The sequence below is a fragment of the Clarias gariepinus genome, chromosome 25, assembly GCF_024256425.1.
Source record: "Clarias gariepinus isolate MV-2021 ecotype Netherlands chromosome 25, CGAR_prim_01v2, whole genome shotgun sequence".
Taxonomy (NCBI): Eukaryota; Metazoa; Chordata; class Actinopteri; order Siluriformes; family Clariidae; genus Clarias; species Clarias gariepinus.
In genome coordinates this window covers 23,010,468-23,025,602 of record NC_071124.1, presented here as the reverse complement: position 1 = coordinate 23,025,602, position 15,135 = coordinate 23,010,468, and the positions used below count along the sequence as shown (strand labels likewise).

The 15,135-nt window shown below is 39.0% G+C and overlaps 1 protein-coding gene across 2 annotated transcripts; it reads right to left on the bottom strand.

The window, feature by feature from the left end:
• Nucleotides 1-2,918: 2,918 nt before the first annotated feature.
• On the bottom strand, nucleotides 2,919-13,503 carry gnb4a (guanine nucleotide binding protein (G protein), beta polypeptide 4a). Of its 2 annotated transcripts, none has more exons than XM_053486946.1 (10): nucleotides 13,319-13,503; nucleotides 11,183-11,297; nucleotides 8,996-9,034; nucleotides 7,351-7,457; nucleotides 5,746-5,809; nucleotides 5,213-5,375; nucleotides 5,020-5,086; nucleotides 4,693-4,894; nucleotides 3,328-3,544; nucleotides 2,919-3,244 (listed from the first exon to the last, which is right to left on the bottom strand). In XM_053486946.1, exons 2-10 carry the CDS (start codon nucleotides 11,237-11,239, stop codon nucleotides 3,138-3,140), a joined length of 1,023 nt encoding a protein of 340 aa, XP_053342921.1. In that variant the 5' UTR covers nucleotides 11,240-11,297; nucleotides 13,319-13,503; the 3' UTR covers nucleotides 2,919-3,137. The 2 variants fall into 2 exon arrangements, with proteins under 2 accessions (XP_053342921.1, XP_053342920.1); XM_053486945.1 differs by having other exon boundaries at nucleotides 13,315-13,497.
• Nucleotides 13,504-15,135: the final 1,632 nt, after the last annotated feature.

The window sequence follows — 15,135 nt, the reverse complement described above, 5'->3', positions numbered from 1 at the left end:
TATTAGGTTTGGAGGACAATTACTTTTACTACTTACTTTTTCCCTATTAATATATGAAATTATGTAAAAACTTCATTTTTAATTTACTCTGGTTATTTTAGTGTAATATTCATTTTTTTAATGATCTGAATCATTCAATTGCGACAAAATATTCACAAAAAATGTTTAATTAAAAAACTTTAAAAACCACCTAGCCTCTTAAGGTAAAACACTAAACAACAATGAATGAAACAGTGTTCCTTCCAACTTTTATTTTTAATAATTACTAATATGTCTCAATATATAGACATTTTATAATGAGAGTCAGAGGATAGAAACATAAAAGGAACCAAGGTTATGAGTTGTTCTTCCATCTTGCGCAAAAAACCGTAAATAGGAACTAACTGCTGCTAGGAAGTAAAGCTGTACGCAAGGAACTGAAGAAACAGCTAGAGGACTCGGATTAAACATTTTGTACGCTGAGACTCGCGTGATTCGACATTTCTTCAGTTCCCTGCCCACAACTTAACTTCCTAGCTACAACTAGTTTCCATTTACAGCTTTATAATTACAAGTGGAGAAAACTTTATAATCATGATTTTACCTTGTCAAAAGAAAGTTTGGTCATTTTCTGATCATTACATATTTTTTTGTTTTTGTTCCTGTTTACATCAAATATTAAAGTGCACAATTTTACTCCATGTTTCAGTTGGTTTTAATGTTGTTTGTATTTGTGTTATAAAAATTAATACAATGTCAGCTGAATGCAGAAAAAGAATCCAGAAGCAATTTTTTTGTTGTTGGTGTTTTTTTTCCGCCTGCACTGGTTTAAAACCGAACACATTCGGGTTCAGATACATACACTTCTGTTTTTTTTTATACTGAAAACTGATTCCTCGTGGTGGCAGTTCAAACTGGAAGTCCGATCGGAGCCTTACTGGTGACTCTGGGCTGCGCTAACACTCCAATTCGAAAACTAGTTTATAAAACAGTCACCAAAGAGAAAACTGACAGCAAGTGAGAAACGAAAGTGAAATCATTTCAATGATTTAATACAACAAAAGTGACTCAATACTGTAGGCAGAAAATGACAAAATATATATATATAAAAAAAAAAAAAAGCATGATTGTGGGGTAAAGCCTCCATGGGAAGAAAAAAAAACAAAAAACATCAGCCTTCATCATTTCTACTACATGGCACGAAATTAAGTGAACTACAACGGTTAAGGCTTGTTCTCACGACACAGGAAAGAGCGTCTGTGCCGAGCAACACTGAAGCTCGTATATAATCTCACATTTGAAAGGAAAGGAGGGGGGGAAAAAAAAAAAACAAAAAAAAAAAACAATACAACCCACACAGTGAAACTTGTAGTCAAAGGAAACCGTTAAGCTCCTGCTCTTTCTCCTTCATCCTTCACAAGACACGATTTGGTTATGAGTGATTACGTGGATATTGTGTTAATACGGTTCTCAAGAGGAGCTAAATCACAAAACTGTCCTGAACATTTTGAGTTTAGGTTTGGCACTGGATGATGGATTTGGGGGATATGACAAAGATATTGTGATTTATACCAAACAGTGGTGATGGATGGAATCCTGCAATCTGATTGGTCAGGAGGATGTTGGTTCATGTTTTATTACAGCAGCTCAAACAACAGAGACTGACTTTAAGACTCAGACTCTGCTCTGTTTCAATTACATGCCAGACTATTGGAGGTTAAAACGTTCTTCTTTTGCCTGTCAAAGTGCTTAAATTAAAATGAAAAGAAAAAAATATATATACAAAAAAAAAAAAAAATAGAAATATACCTCTTGTATTTCTCCCACACTATCGGACTCTACTGCTAGCTTGCAAGTGAAGATGTGGTCCGTTATTTGATCCGTTTCTCCCTTATTTATTTATTATTAACAAACGTTGATAAAATGAGCTCGATCCTGCTCTCACTTACGTTATAGCAGCAATAAACATCCGTTCTCTCTCTCTTTCACCAGTGATTTTGCCTTTTACCAATAATCAGAAGAAAAAAAACAAGCAGTTTGTCACGTTAGAAAAGCATGACCTCCTCTGTCCCGATGACTTTCCTTCATCAAAAAAAAAAAAAAAAAAAGGTTAATGGTTAAGGTTAACTTAACTTCTCACGGAAATGCGATTTGTGTTTTAAAAGTACAAATATCATGACGCTAATAGATCACAATATCTATATCGTATCCCCCGTATCACCTACTAGTGACGTTTCTTCCCGTCGTGCTGGTTCAACTGCAGTACGGACGGAATCGCAAATGTCCTAAATATTAGATTCTGCCCCGCCGTGGCGTCCGGCTGCAATACTGTACGATGGAGCGGCGAGCAAATACTGTCCACATGTGAGGGGCGGCACAACGACAGACTGATAATGCCCTGTAATGACGACACCGCAAAGACGTTCACGTGTCGTATGGTGCTTTCTAACACGTCTCACGCGCTTCATCGGCTTAAACCGACACTTTGGACGTCTTAAAACACGGAACCCATGGGTCGACTTCAGCACCCTAGAAATCAGCACCTATTCACGGGCCGACTTCAGCACCTGGGGTGGGGGTCAGCTTGTTCGTGGACGAGTCCAAACTGATGGCAGTGCCTTTGTGTGTGTGTGTGTGTGTGTGTATATATATATATATATATATATATATATATATATATATATATATATATATATATATATATGCATGTTCCCAAAAAAAAAAATTAAAAAAAAAAAATCAGGAAATCAAGGTCAGGGACGACCAACACATCCACCGTAAAAATTCTGCACGACATCCAAACACTAAGTGTGTACATTTCACATATAAGCACAAAGAATAGCAAATGGTATATACACGACAGTCTATTCTTTACGAGTGGAAGAGAGAAAGAGAGAGAGAGAGAGAGAGAGGGGAAAAAAAAGAGAGAGGGAAGGGGGGGGGGGGTCCCCAGAGCTCCGCCCTGTGGACACCAGGAATGGGATCAGTGACGTAGCCTTAGGGAAAAGATTTAGGAAGAGTAGATCAACTGGAAAAAAGAAAGAATAAAAGAGAGGAGGGGGGTGGGGGTGTAAAGGGCTTCCTCTGTCGAAGCAGGCCGCTACAGTGACCGTGATTGGTCAGAGTGGCGCAACAACCTCCAGTCCTGTCCACTCAGGTCAGTTCCATATCCTGAGGAAGCTGTCCCATGAGCCGGTGGCCACGGCCATGCCATCGTTAGTCACCCCTAAACAACTCACCCTGTTGTCGTGTCCGGCGAGAACGCCTGTAAGGAGAATACAGGTTTAAACCATGTCGTGTCTACACAGGACAAAACGTCGTCTCAGGGGCGCCTTCTCATGGCCTTACCTGCGCGCTCTCCCTTCAGCGTGTCCCAGACGTTGCAGTTGAAGTCGTCGTAGCCGGCGAGGAGCAGACGGCCGCTCTTGGAGAAAGCCACGGACGTGATGCCGCAGATGATGTTGTCGTGGGAGTACATCATGAGCTCCTGGTCGGCGCGCAGGTCGAAAAGGCGACATGTGGCGTCGTCTGAGCCGGTCGCAAACGCGTTGCCGTTAGGGAAGAACTGGAAGAAGGGAGAGAGAGAGAGCGCGTGACTTAAGCAATGCTACATTTATTTCTTATAGTGTATGTTTTTATGCAAGGAGTTACATATACAGCATTTCTTTTTTTTTGTTCAGAGAGACTTACTCTGGATAGTGGCCATGATTACCATTTTGTAAAAAGTTATGCTTGATTCAAGCAGATACTGTAGCCACACCAAGAGGAGTACAAGGCTCTAACAGACATCTTGTACATCATAAAAAAGAAGGAATAAAGTTTAAACTCCTGCTAAGCATTCAACAGTTCATAGCTTCTTTTTTTTTTTTTTTCAGGTTACGTCTAATAAAGATAGGTTTTTTGTTTGTTTGTTTGGTTCACAATGTAGTTCACATATAGTGGGTGTTCACGTCAAATGTGTACAAACGTGTAAATAGCATGGAGTTTGGTCAGGACTGTATGGGGGTTGTGTGGCAATAATTCCCAGTTGTTGAATGATTGTGTGTACAGTTCACACAATCAGATGGGGATGGGGAGGGGGAGACTGTACACACAATCATTCTTTAACAATTTGGTGACGAGTTATCCATTGATTTTCAAGGATCAGACAATCCACTCGCTGAATCTTCACGGGAGCGACTGCATTGTGCTCACAGACGTACGGCCTTCTTTAAAACATTTGTAGCCTTCAAATGTTTTACTAAGAGTCGTATCGCTTCTTATTCATTAAAAGTGACAGGGGAATAGATACATTCGTATAGTTTACATTATTTAAAAATGTTTCCTGCTTTCAAGCTTTCTATTTTTATGTGGTGGCAATTTTTTTATTTACACTTTGATATGATTTAATGTAACTAATTAGCTAAAAGAATCTGGTGTACAGCACTAACTTTGAACAAAATCTATAAAGTAATGTAACTCGTACATTCTGAAGCCTTAAGAAATCTTAAATATCTGGAGAGATGTAAAAGAACCTTTAAAAAAAAATATATATATATTATATATATATATATATATATATATATATATATATATATATATATATACATATACATACACACCCTCACTGTAACCAGCTTGTAAATTCAGCACCTGTATATTTCTCGTTAATGCTTACTGAAAAGAATTAAAACAAGCGCGCACACAAAAAAAAAAAGTGTGCGTTGCACTCACACAAACGGCGTTGATGTCGGAGACGTGCCCAGTGAAGGACTGCCTGCACATGCCGTCTCGGATGTCCCAGAGTTTAGACGTGGCGTCGCAGGCTCCTGATACGAAGCTCCTGGAGTCTGGACTTAGAGACAGACTCATCACGTCTCCACTGTGGCCTGAGAAGATGGTGGCCTGCTGACCGGTTTCTATGTCCCACAGAGCGCTGAGGACACGACGAAGCGACGATGTCCATAAAATAAAATATATTGCATATTAAACCCTGCAAAACACATCGTCCTCATCGCCTTGAAACAGGACAAAAGAGGCGACCCCACGTCCTTTACTCACCATGTGGTGTCTCCGGAGCTGGTGACAATCTGACTGTCATCCAAGAATCGACAACACGATAAATATCCTTATAGGAAGAAAAAAAAAACAATAATTAAATGCCGACATAATGAACTTGTCCATCGTCTCACAGCGATGTTTAAAAAGCGTCCCTTATCCCCCATGGTGTTTGTGTGTGGTGTGTTTTGTTTACCCGTGTGCCCGGGCAGTTCTCTGGTGACTCTGACATTGCCCTCGCGGGTTTTCAGGCTATAGATGGAGCAGATGTTGTCCAGGCCTCCGCATGCTACGTAATTCCCAGACGGAGCGTAGGCACATGTCATAACCCAGGAGGAGCGCAGGGGGATGGCGTGGATCTGAAAACAGGGGAAAAAAAGAAAAAACAATAAACACGCACTGAAAAACACAAACAGGATACTTCTAAGAGTATTTTTTAGAGCAAGCAGAGTGGGGCTGTGAAGTGGGCGGGGCTTACACAAGTCACAAATGTTGTAAATTAAACACACCCGACTAAACGTGGCACTTAGCATGTAATGTTTTAAAACATGCGTAATAATAAATAAATAAGAGTATTCTTTATTAGAAAGTTTGAAGACCAGAACACTAATTAACCTCAGCGTATGTGTTAAAGTTTAAACCACATGTACATTCTATAAGTTTTGCAAAAATATACAGGAACAAACTTATCGTCTATTCTTCTTCTCCATCATGACCCATACTTCCTACCTTGTTTGTTGTGTAGCTGTCCCATATGATGAGCTTTCCATCTTGAGATGCGCTCACTAGTAGCCTACCGGTTTAAGAGAGTAAAAAAGATTTTAAGTTAGCATTAAGTATTAATTAACTCACAGACTATGACACAGACTACACTTTTCCTGTTATAATAAGCTTTACATTGTAATATTTAGTGAAGTCAGGTACTAATGGTGAGATGTTGCGGAGACTCTGGTTTCAGTTTATCATAAAGGTGATGGTTCGGTGCAGCAAAGGTAAATCAGGGCTCTGAACTACCGTGTGTTCATGGAGTTTTGCTTTGTGCACGGGGGACATCGTCATGGTGGAAGAGATTTGAGCGTATTGGTTACAGTGAACGGAAATTGTAACGCACAGTGTATAAAGAAATAGTAGACATTTGTGTGCTTTCACCATTTATGGTCGTAAAGATCAGGGATGCACATACTTTATAACCATCATACTATAATATACACAACTTTAAAACCAACTAGGTTTTGGGTTCCCTTGTGGGGGCATGCTGTGGTCTTTAGCACCTGGATGTTGGAGTGAACCCTTTGTATGATGAGGGTTGTGGGTGGGACCTTCATGGATACGACTCTCTCATTGACCATTTTCAGCGATCCGTGCTGCATTGGCTTTCCTATGGTTTTCACAAGCATGGATGAACACAGGCATCCAACGAAGGTCTTCGGCCTTGTCCCTTACGCACAGAGATTTCTCTGAATCTTTTCATGTTACGTACTTGTAGATGATGAGATTTGCAAAGCCTTTGCAATTTGATGTTAAACGTTGACTTCCACAATCTTTTTACGCACTCTAACAGATCATAGACTCTCTGCCCATCTTTACTTCTCTCTCTTAATGCCTCTCTAACACATCCTTTTTATATCTAATCATGTTACAAACTTGATGTCAATTAACTTGGCTGTATCTTTTCAAAATTTCTTGCCTTCTCGTGGCCCCCGTGCCAAATTTTTTAAAACCTGTAACGGCAAATTTGAAATGAGCTCACTTATTGTTTTAACATTATGTTCTCTATGTTCTACTGTGAATAAAATATCGGCTCATGTGATTTAAATGTCTTATTTTTATACAAATTTAAAAAACGTCCGGAATTCGGTTTTGTACATAGAGACATTTCTATAATACACTAAAACCAAGACATCTAAATGTTTTAAATAAGTAACAGGGCAGGCCTGCTAAATGCTATTAAAATTACAGCGCTAGTTTGTACGAGTAGCTGACATTTAACGGCTCTAAACGAATTTCTCCCCCCCGCAGAGACGAGGCAGTTACGCTTGCGGGTCGGCTCGATGGTTCGAGCGAGGACAAACAGATGCAGGAAGAGTGACAGAAAGAGGATGATGGCAAAGTAATAGAGAAAGAGAGAGAGAGAGATGGAGGGGGGGTTATAATCTCAGGACACCATTGAGTTGTGAGCAGCTCGCTGCATTATTCATCGAGTATACACTGACAGAGCCGCAGGGTTTCCGCTGAGGGAACCCACCCATCCTCCTACTCTCCTCTGAACTTTCTCTTCCTCTCTCCAGCACATGCTCCCTCCATCTGTGCGTGTGTGTTTTTTTTTGCACTGACCTGGAATCAGTAGCCCAGTGCATTGCGTAGATTTTGGCTAAATGGCCCCGCAGGGTTCGTCTCGTGCGCATCTGGATCCTCCCCACTGAATCCAGTCCAGCTGTGATCTACCAACAAGGAGGAGGGAAAAATTTTTTTTTTTTAAATGATCATAATTGTAAAAAGGTTTAAATGACGAAGGGTGGGTCTGTGATGATGAAATGACAAAAAGTACAGAATGTGCTAGAGCCAAGTGTGTAAAATTAGCATCGGACTGGTGTGGAGAAGTCATCTAGTTAGTTGAACTGACAGACAGAGCGGTCAAAAGAAAAAATGATGAAGGCGCAATAATATCCTGTATGATTACAACCACTTGTTCAGGCTTACCAATTGTACTTAAACTAAGAGCTGCTTTTATTACATTTTGTCCTTTAATTTTTAATTGAATATTGATTTAAAAAAAAAAAAAAAAAAAAAAAAAAAAAATGCTCTCTATGACTAATTTTAAATTTAAAAAGTTTACATTCGTCCAATAGTAAAAATGTGAGACAAAATCACTAACCCAATCATTTAATCCATTATGCAAATAAATACCGTGTGATGATTTAACTCATGATTTTACACTGATGCCATGTTGAATTCTCGACTGATTAGTCAGAAATTGTGGATTAACCGTCAGACAGTTATGCAAATCTCTACTTCTTCTAATGCGTTATTGTTTCTGTGACATCAGTCGCTTTAAAAAGGTGTATAATGCTGTACAGAGCATTTTTATATTTCTTAATAACATACCGTAGCATTTTCCCTAAAATTGACTTTAAGCAAATAGGAAAGAAAAATAGAGAGCTGCTATAACGTGTGAGAAGAGACATAATAATAACAATAATTAAATAATTAAATAAAAACACTCCTGAGATACAACCATGTCGACTGGTGTCATTTAAGGAAAATAATACAGCAATTCTATATCGCACCACATCATTGTTAATTTCCAATAGCAACCTGTTGTATTTTTTTGTTCCTTTAGATTTGTGAAGAAAAATGGCAGAGTCACATTAATTCAGCGTTATTTGTTTAAAAAGTTTCAGTATTAGACTCCTAAATAATTAAGAAAAAAATATTTAAAGAATTAAATAAAAACACAAGAAAAGGAAACGTTAACACCGTATTAAACTTTATCCCGGAATGCATCACTTTCGAATATATTTGACCCTCTGTGGTGAACGTGGTACAAAATTCAGCTTGCTTTAAATTAACCTGACACACGCTAACTGAGGGAAGGGCTGAGATACCGACCAATAAACTCTAAAAAGTCACATGACATACCGTCAGACATTTCTCTTCTTCTTTTGCCGCATTTGTCAGCGAGTTGCAACTCCGTGGAATCTCTTGTGATTTGTGTGACCAGCGTTCATGTCATTTATCAAGAAGTGTTAAACAAATAAGATGAATAAAACCACCACAGCCTAAAGACTCCATGACTGAAATATCTTTAAACCAGCATGACCATGAGAGCGCACATGCGGGAGGGTCTTTAATATTTTATTAAGTTAAAAGCATGTAGTCTATGTTAGCTGCAGGTTCTGAAGATGTGCTGCGCTTGCACAAAGACACTAATGCAAAGAGAGACAAGAAAAGCTTTTACGTGCTGATTTTTTTTTTTTACCTGGGACAAACTGGAGTCGCTGCATGCTTTCCTGGCATCCTGTAACACACAGCAAAACATTACACAAGACTTTCTTTAATCAAAAGAAAAACAAAAAAAACATGTGACCTTGTTCTGTATTATTAAACGTATAGTTAAGATATATATATATATATATATATAAGATGTATTCTCAGCGAAGAATCATTTCGGACATCATTGTTAATTTAATATTAAACATTGACTTGAATTTTTGTTTTTCCTAGCATAAGTGGAGCCAGATCATAATCGGTATCAATTTGGGACGTGCATTTAATTTCTTTTCCCAATCCATCAAGTCAAATGGCTCTACACTGGCCACTAGTGGGCGTTCCAGGCACTACATCCCTCAAGCTAGCTACAGGATGCATACGAAACCATGCGTTAAACAAGAAACAAATCGCTATTCTGCGTAAAATAAATAAAATATAATAAATATTAAAATAAAAATAATTCTAAAAAATCTGAATGTAATAGTTTAAAACGTATAAAATGCACGCGTGTCGAGTTATTTTTTATTAACCTCAGAATAAGCTTTTGGGCTATGATGTGACAAGCTTAAAAGGTCTGTTGTATAGAGATTTGCTCTGTTTTTGCTGAATAAAATATTTAAAGCTTACTGAGAACGAAAGAGCGATCCAGAAGCTGTGAGAACTAAGAAAGAAAAAAAAAACGAAGAAATAAATATTACAAATCGTTTATCACACTACTGACCACCGGGTTTCGTAAAATCGTTTCTGCAAGAGGGTGGGTTTCACATTTATTACCTTCCTCTTGCACTGTATTTATTTTAAAGCAGAAATATCCTGCACCTCCAACGTACCCGTTTCTAATGTTTCAACAGCGTCATTTGTTAATGAAACATGAATTAAACATGAGAAGCTACAAAAGGTAAACTGCTTCTTCCACTACCCTAGTAGTGAAAAAGTTATTTTTACTGAGACTTTTGCGTCACATTTGGTCACGTGTCCCAGACGTTTTTTGGGGTTTTTTTTTTTCCCAATTTTCTCCCTAATTTAGTCGTGGCCAATTCCTCCCCGTCACTAAGGGGTCCCCACATTAAGGCTACTACTACCACTCAGTCAGGAGGGCAAGGACTATTCCGTGTTTCCTCCGAATCACGTGACGTCAGCCCACCACATCTTTTTGAACTGCTTGCTCACGAACCGTTAGGGGCGGAGTAACACATTTGGAGGAAAGCGCTAGCCGCTCCTTTCGCGTGCGCGAGCTCACAGACGCCCCTGATCGGCTGTAGAGCCGTGATTAATGTGGGACCTCTCATCCCTCCCCCCTGAGAGAGCTCAGCCAATCAGCTCTCTCTGTGCCTCCAACTGTGAGAGGTAAACAGCATCACCTGGGGTTCGAACCAGCGATCTCCGGATGATAGGACGGGCACTTTACCACTTTTTTTTTTTTTTTTTTTACACTTTTTGTCTGAATGACCGGATCATCTAGAGACACTCGACCTTGTTTAACGCTGTAATTATGGCTGTTCACTTACAGAATGATGGAATCTCTTAGGATGCATATTCATGTCAGGAGTGAAGAAGAGCTGGTAAATATCTCCAGAAAACATTATCTCGGGACCAGGTCTAGAACGTTTAACGCGTTTAGTCTTGCAAAGATGGAGCGCAACACGGGTTTGGTCAGACACTGTACTTGGGCACCACACAATTATGATTTCATGACGAAGATTTTCTTATATAATTGATACAAACTCTTATATGATTCTATACAAACTACATATGAACCAGTAACACAAGAAATCCAAATGACTGAGCTATTGGAACAATTTTACAGAGATGTAATCTCTCTGAAGTTTGCATTTACTCTTTGTGCTTGAGACACAAAAATAAAAGGATGCTATGAGCAGTGGATTAACCTCATCCTGTCTTGTACAAACGAATTAAGCCTGGAAGGACGCAGAAGAGATCATTGGTTCCTCTGGTGAGCGGACGCCGCTAATCTGAGCACTAAACACATAAACGCATCTTTAACCAAAAATGGCGCAATTTAATCGTACAACAAGCTGCAGGCTCTACATTTCTCATCTACGATTTCTCACATGCTGAAGTGAAAGGCAGCGTTAAATTACTAGCGGCTGTGTGGGAACGACTAGTTTTGGATAAATGTGTACGGCTAAACGTTGAACGTAGTGCCTGGACTCACTCGGATCTGATTGCGCAGCTGCTCGGCCTCCTGCCGCAACTGCTCCAGCTCGCTCATGATCCTCCGCTCAGGGCTCCACTCCCACTGCACTTCTCACGCTGATGATCACGCAGGCCTGCAAAGCATACAATCTGTTCAATCACCAGCAAAGTGTTTCAGTATCAGGTTATTTGATTGCATTGTTTCAATGTTAAGTTTCTAAGCTAGTTAATATCCCCCCCCCCCAATCTGATCAAATGTGTGTTACGGCTGAAGTTTTGCATGCGTGTTATAAATAGTTGTGTATTTGAGGCAGAATACTCTGTAGGATTCCTTTTTTGACCGTGAATTTTGTTTCTTTTTTTTTCACTATTTTTTTCCCACTCCAAAGCTAAAAGACTAGAGCAGGTCACACCCACAGCATGATTTAAATGAAAAAATTTTTTTTTTTTGTTTCATGATTCTTTTGTGTGGCAACACACCACACTAACTCAAAAATCGATCTTTTAAACATTCACTTCTAATTAAGACTTTTTAATGTTTGCAACTGGAGGCGGTAACATGTCGCAGTTCCTCTACAATCCTGCAGGTGGTGCACTGTAAACTATTCACACTCCTACAACCAGCACAGACGTCCTGCGTGGCAGGAGTGAACGATTTACTAAGTTTGTTAGAAACTGTAGGAGAATCTGAAAAAGTAACATCGAATTGGATTCGGATCTGCACCTACACTAAGGATTCGTGATGACATCATATCGGGACATCCCTGAAGATTCCCATCCTTAATTTATATATCGTGTAATTAATTATATATAAAGACAGGAAATATCTACAATCATATGACAGCTGCTAAGTGTGGGTGGGTGAAAACTAGCACTAGTGCATGCTTCCTTAGGGAAAGTAAAGCCAGCCATGCTGCTTATGAGAAAAGCGCTATCCACCCTCTTCCACATACAGATGTACAAGATTTGCGAGAGACAATAAGACCCTCCCTCCGACCCAGACAGCACGGACAACTTTGCTCTCTTGGACTCCTGATGGCTGTGGCACTGAATTGGCATGGAATTGTTTGGACATTAGTTTTTGTTTTATTATGGGTTCACACAGGAAGTAGGAAGTGACCCGTGACTTGTAGTCTTGTGCTTGATAACTTCACACGGAAGCAAAAACAACCTTTAGCCGGATTAATTGAACGGCATGACATCAAGGAGGCCTTGTCTATTATTCTTTTACACATCCAAGCCAATGGTCGATGATTACCCATGATCCAGCCGCAAGAAAAGGCAGCACGTATCTTGCTCTAGTCAAAGAAATCATCTTGAAAGTTTTTTATCATTATTTATTTAAACAGCACCACCTACAGTACCGGAGAGCCTCTACAAGTACGCAACAGCTGATACGAAACCCCAACCAGTGTACCATCTTGCAAGTTCACAAAGGTGGTTTCGTCTACCCTCGCAGACGGCGTCTCTGTCTCTGTAGGAAGTACAAGACGTGGCCTTTGGTGCACTTTAGCCTGAGTTTCTAAGAACCACAGAGCTGCAGTGCTTCAAAAACAGGAAGGAAGGAAAGCTGCTCCTTCCTCAGCAAGCATTTCACAGGAGCAAAAAATACAAGCTTGTATGTACAAAGAATAAATAAATAAAAAGCAAGTTTAAATTTAGTCCTAATATTTAAAAGTCAGACAGATATTAATAATAGGACAAAATTATAAAAAACAAAACAGCCTTGATTCAGAAGTCTGTATTCATGATTTCAGCCAATCATGGAATAGATCAGATTTAATTTTTCTTAAATTCATAAAGACAAACATTTTAATCAACTAACACTTAAAAATAATTAAAGATGCCTGTAAAGGAAGATAGATTATACAGACACCATGTACACTGTGTTTTAGCAGCCACCTAGCTAAACAGGCTAACAATCCAAGTCAGAAAGATATTTTAAAAACCACATGTTGCTTTACAAAGGACCAACCAACCCCCCCCCCCCCCCCAAAAAAAAATAAAATTCATCTTTTACAGAAGCAAAAAACTAACATGAGAACAAAACACATAACATTTAATAACCTTAAACCCAGCACTGTGACTAGCACCACTTTTAGCAGGTTACAGCTTTGCTAACTCCAGCTTAGCTTAGCCGTTAGCGTTTACCTACTGTTGATAGCTCTTAAGATCCGCCACACGTTCCGTCAGTTCCCGAGCATGCTTTAGTGAATTGTTTTAAAAATACACAGCGCTCATTGTTAGTTTGTTTGCGTCGTTTGGTATATCCACAAAAACAACAAGGCCTCAGGCGCCAAATTTTGACGCGAATCTGACCAATTCATACCGGGATTACCACCACACCCATACTGATATTGGAGCATGGCAACAGTCAGGCAAAGGGGGGAGTCGTTAGGACTAACCAAAGAAATCTTTCTATAAAAGCGTCCAAAATAGTTACATTGTTCACAATTTTATATAATACTATATTGTTATGTAAACCAGTGATTTATTAAACAATTATCGTTTTTATGTAATCAGATATAGACGGTATATTAGTTATTACTCCCCCTCAGTGAGAATGGTATCGCCCGCCAGCTTCCTCAATTATCAGAATGACTGAACTCGCGTACCGGATGGCTGTTCGATTCCGAAACTTTCGGTGTCGACTCCAAATCTGATTCAAATTTTTACGTGTTGGAAATGAAAAGATTCAAAGAGTCGATTCCACAAATTAAATCGCAGCACAAGCAAAAAAAAAAAGAAGTAATATTTATAAAGCATTATGATCGATAGTGACAAAAACAACATTCATAATAAATAATAATAATAATAATAATAATAATAATAATAATAATAATAAAAGTAGTAATAATAAATTATAAATGCATTAATTAGTTGATTAATTCATTTTTCATGGTGCTTATCCTGTATAGAGTTACCAATAGGGTGATTGCTGGAGTCCATACTAGAGAGGCAGCAGTTAATCCATTACAGGCAAAAGACAAACACACACACACACACACACACACACATGAGAGTCATCAAAAAATGTATGCACAGTTCTGGAAAAGTATTGGATTTATTCCAATGTTATGCACATTCACACACTATGGGCAATTTGGATAACAGCAGTTAGAATAATCTGCATGTCTTTGGACTGTGGGAGGAAACTGGTGTAGAGGGAAGAAACCCAACAAGCATAGGGAGAACAGACAAACTCCATCCACACAGACCCCGAAGCGGTAATTGAACCCAGACCCTGGAGGTGCAAGGTGAAAGTGCTAACAACTAAGCCACCGCTTCACCAGTTATTATTATTTAAAAAATGCATTTTGCTTTGGAATTTGTTCCATTCAGAATCATTTAAGCGTAACAAATATGCAAAAAAACAAAAACAAAAATAACAGGAAGGGGTAAAAAACAAAAAAATATTTCACGGCACTGTGTATATACACATGCACAATCACACAACACCAATCAGCCTACACAACATATCTTTGGACTCTGGAAGGAAACCAGAGTACCAGGAGGAAACCCACCAAGAAAGGGGAAAACATGAAAAGTCTGCAGACTTACACATCGAACAGAAGCGAGATCTTGAGTGGTTCACGGCAACAAAATTGTTAGTAGTATTAGTATTATTATAAGTCACGAGTAATAAAATATATATTTTTTAAAGACATAAATGAATGATACTAATAAGTGAATTTCATGTGCAACCTTTAATGTGCAATTGTCTTCATGACAAAGTGACAACATTGCATACAGTAATAATACTTCACCATTAGTAGAGTTGCTTGTACTGTAATTCTCCTGCATTACATTTTACTAAACAGCTTTGGATTCGACTCTTACTTCCCAACTCCTGGAATGAGAAAATCGATTCTTTCTGGGATCATCTCCCAGCCCTAGCGTTATGTATTCGAATTCTGGCATCAGTCTAAGTTTAACACAGAAAACAATAGGATTACTTATATTACATATGAT

Excerpts from the sequence above, each read along its gene's own strand:
- gnb4a (XM_053486946.1), bottom strand. The coding sequence starts at position 11,239 with ATGAGCGAGCTGGAGCAGTTGCGGCAGGAGGCCGAGCAGCTGCGCAAT. Across the intron at positions 7,458-8,995 it reads GCGACTCCAGTTTGTCCCAG|ATCACAGCTGGACTGGATTC; the intron begins GTAAAAAAAAAA and ends CCTTGTTGGTAG. Across the intron at positions 5,376-5,745 it reads ACAGCTACACAACAAACAAG|ATCCACGCCATCCCCCTGCG; the intron begins GTAGGAAGTATG and ends CCCTGTTTTCAG.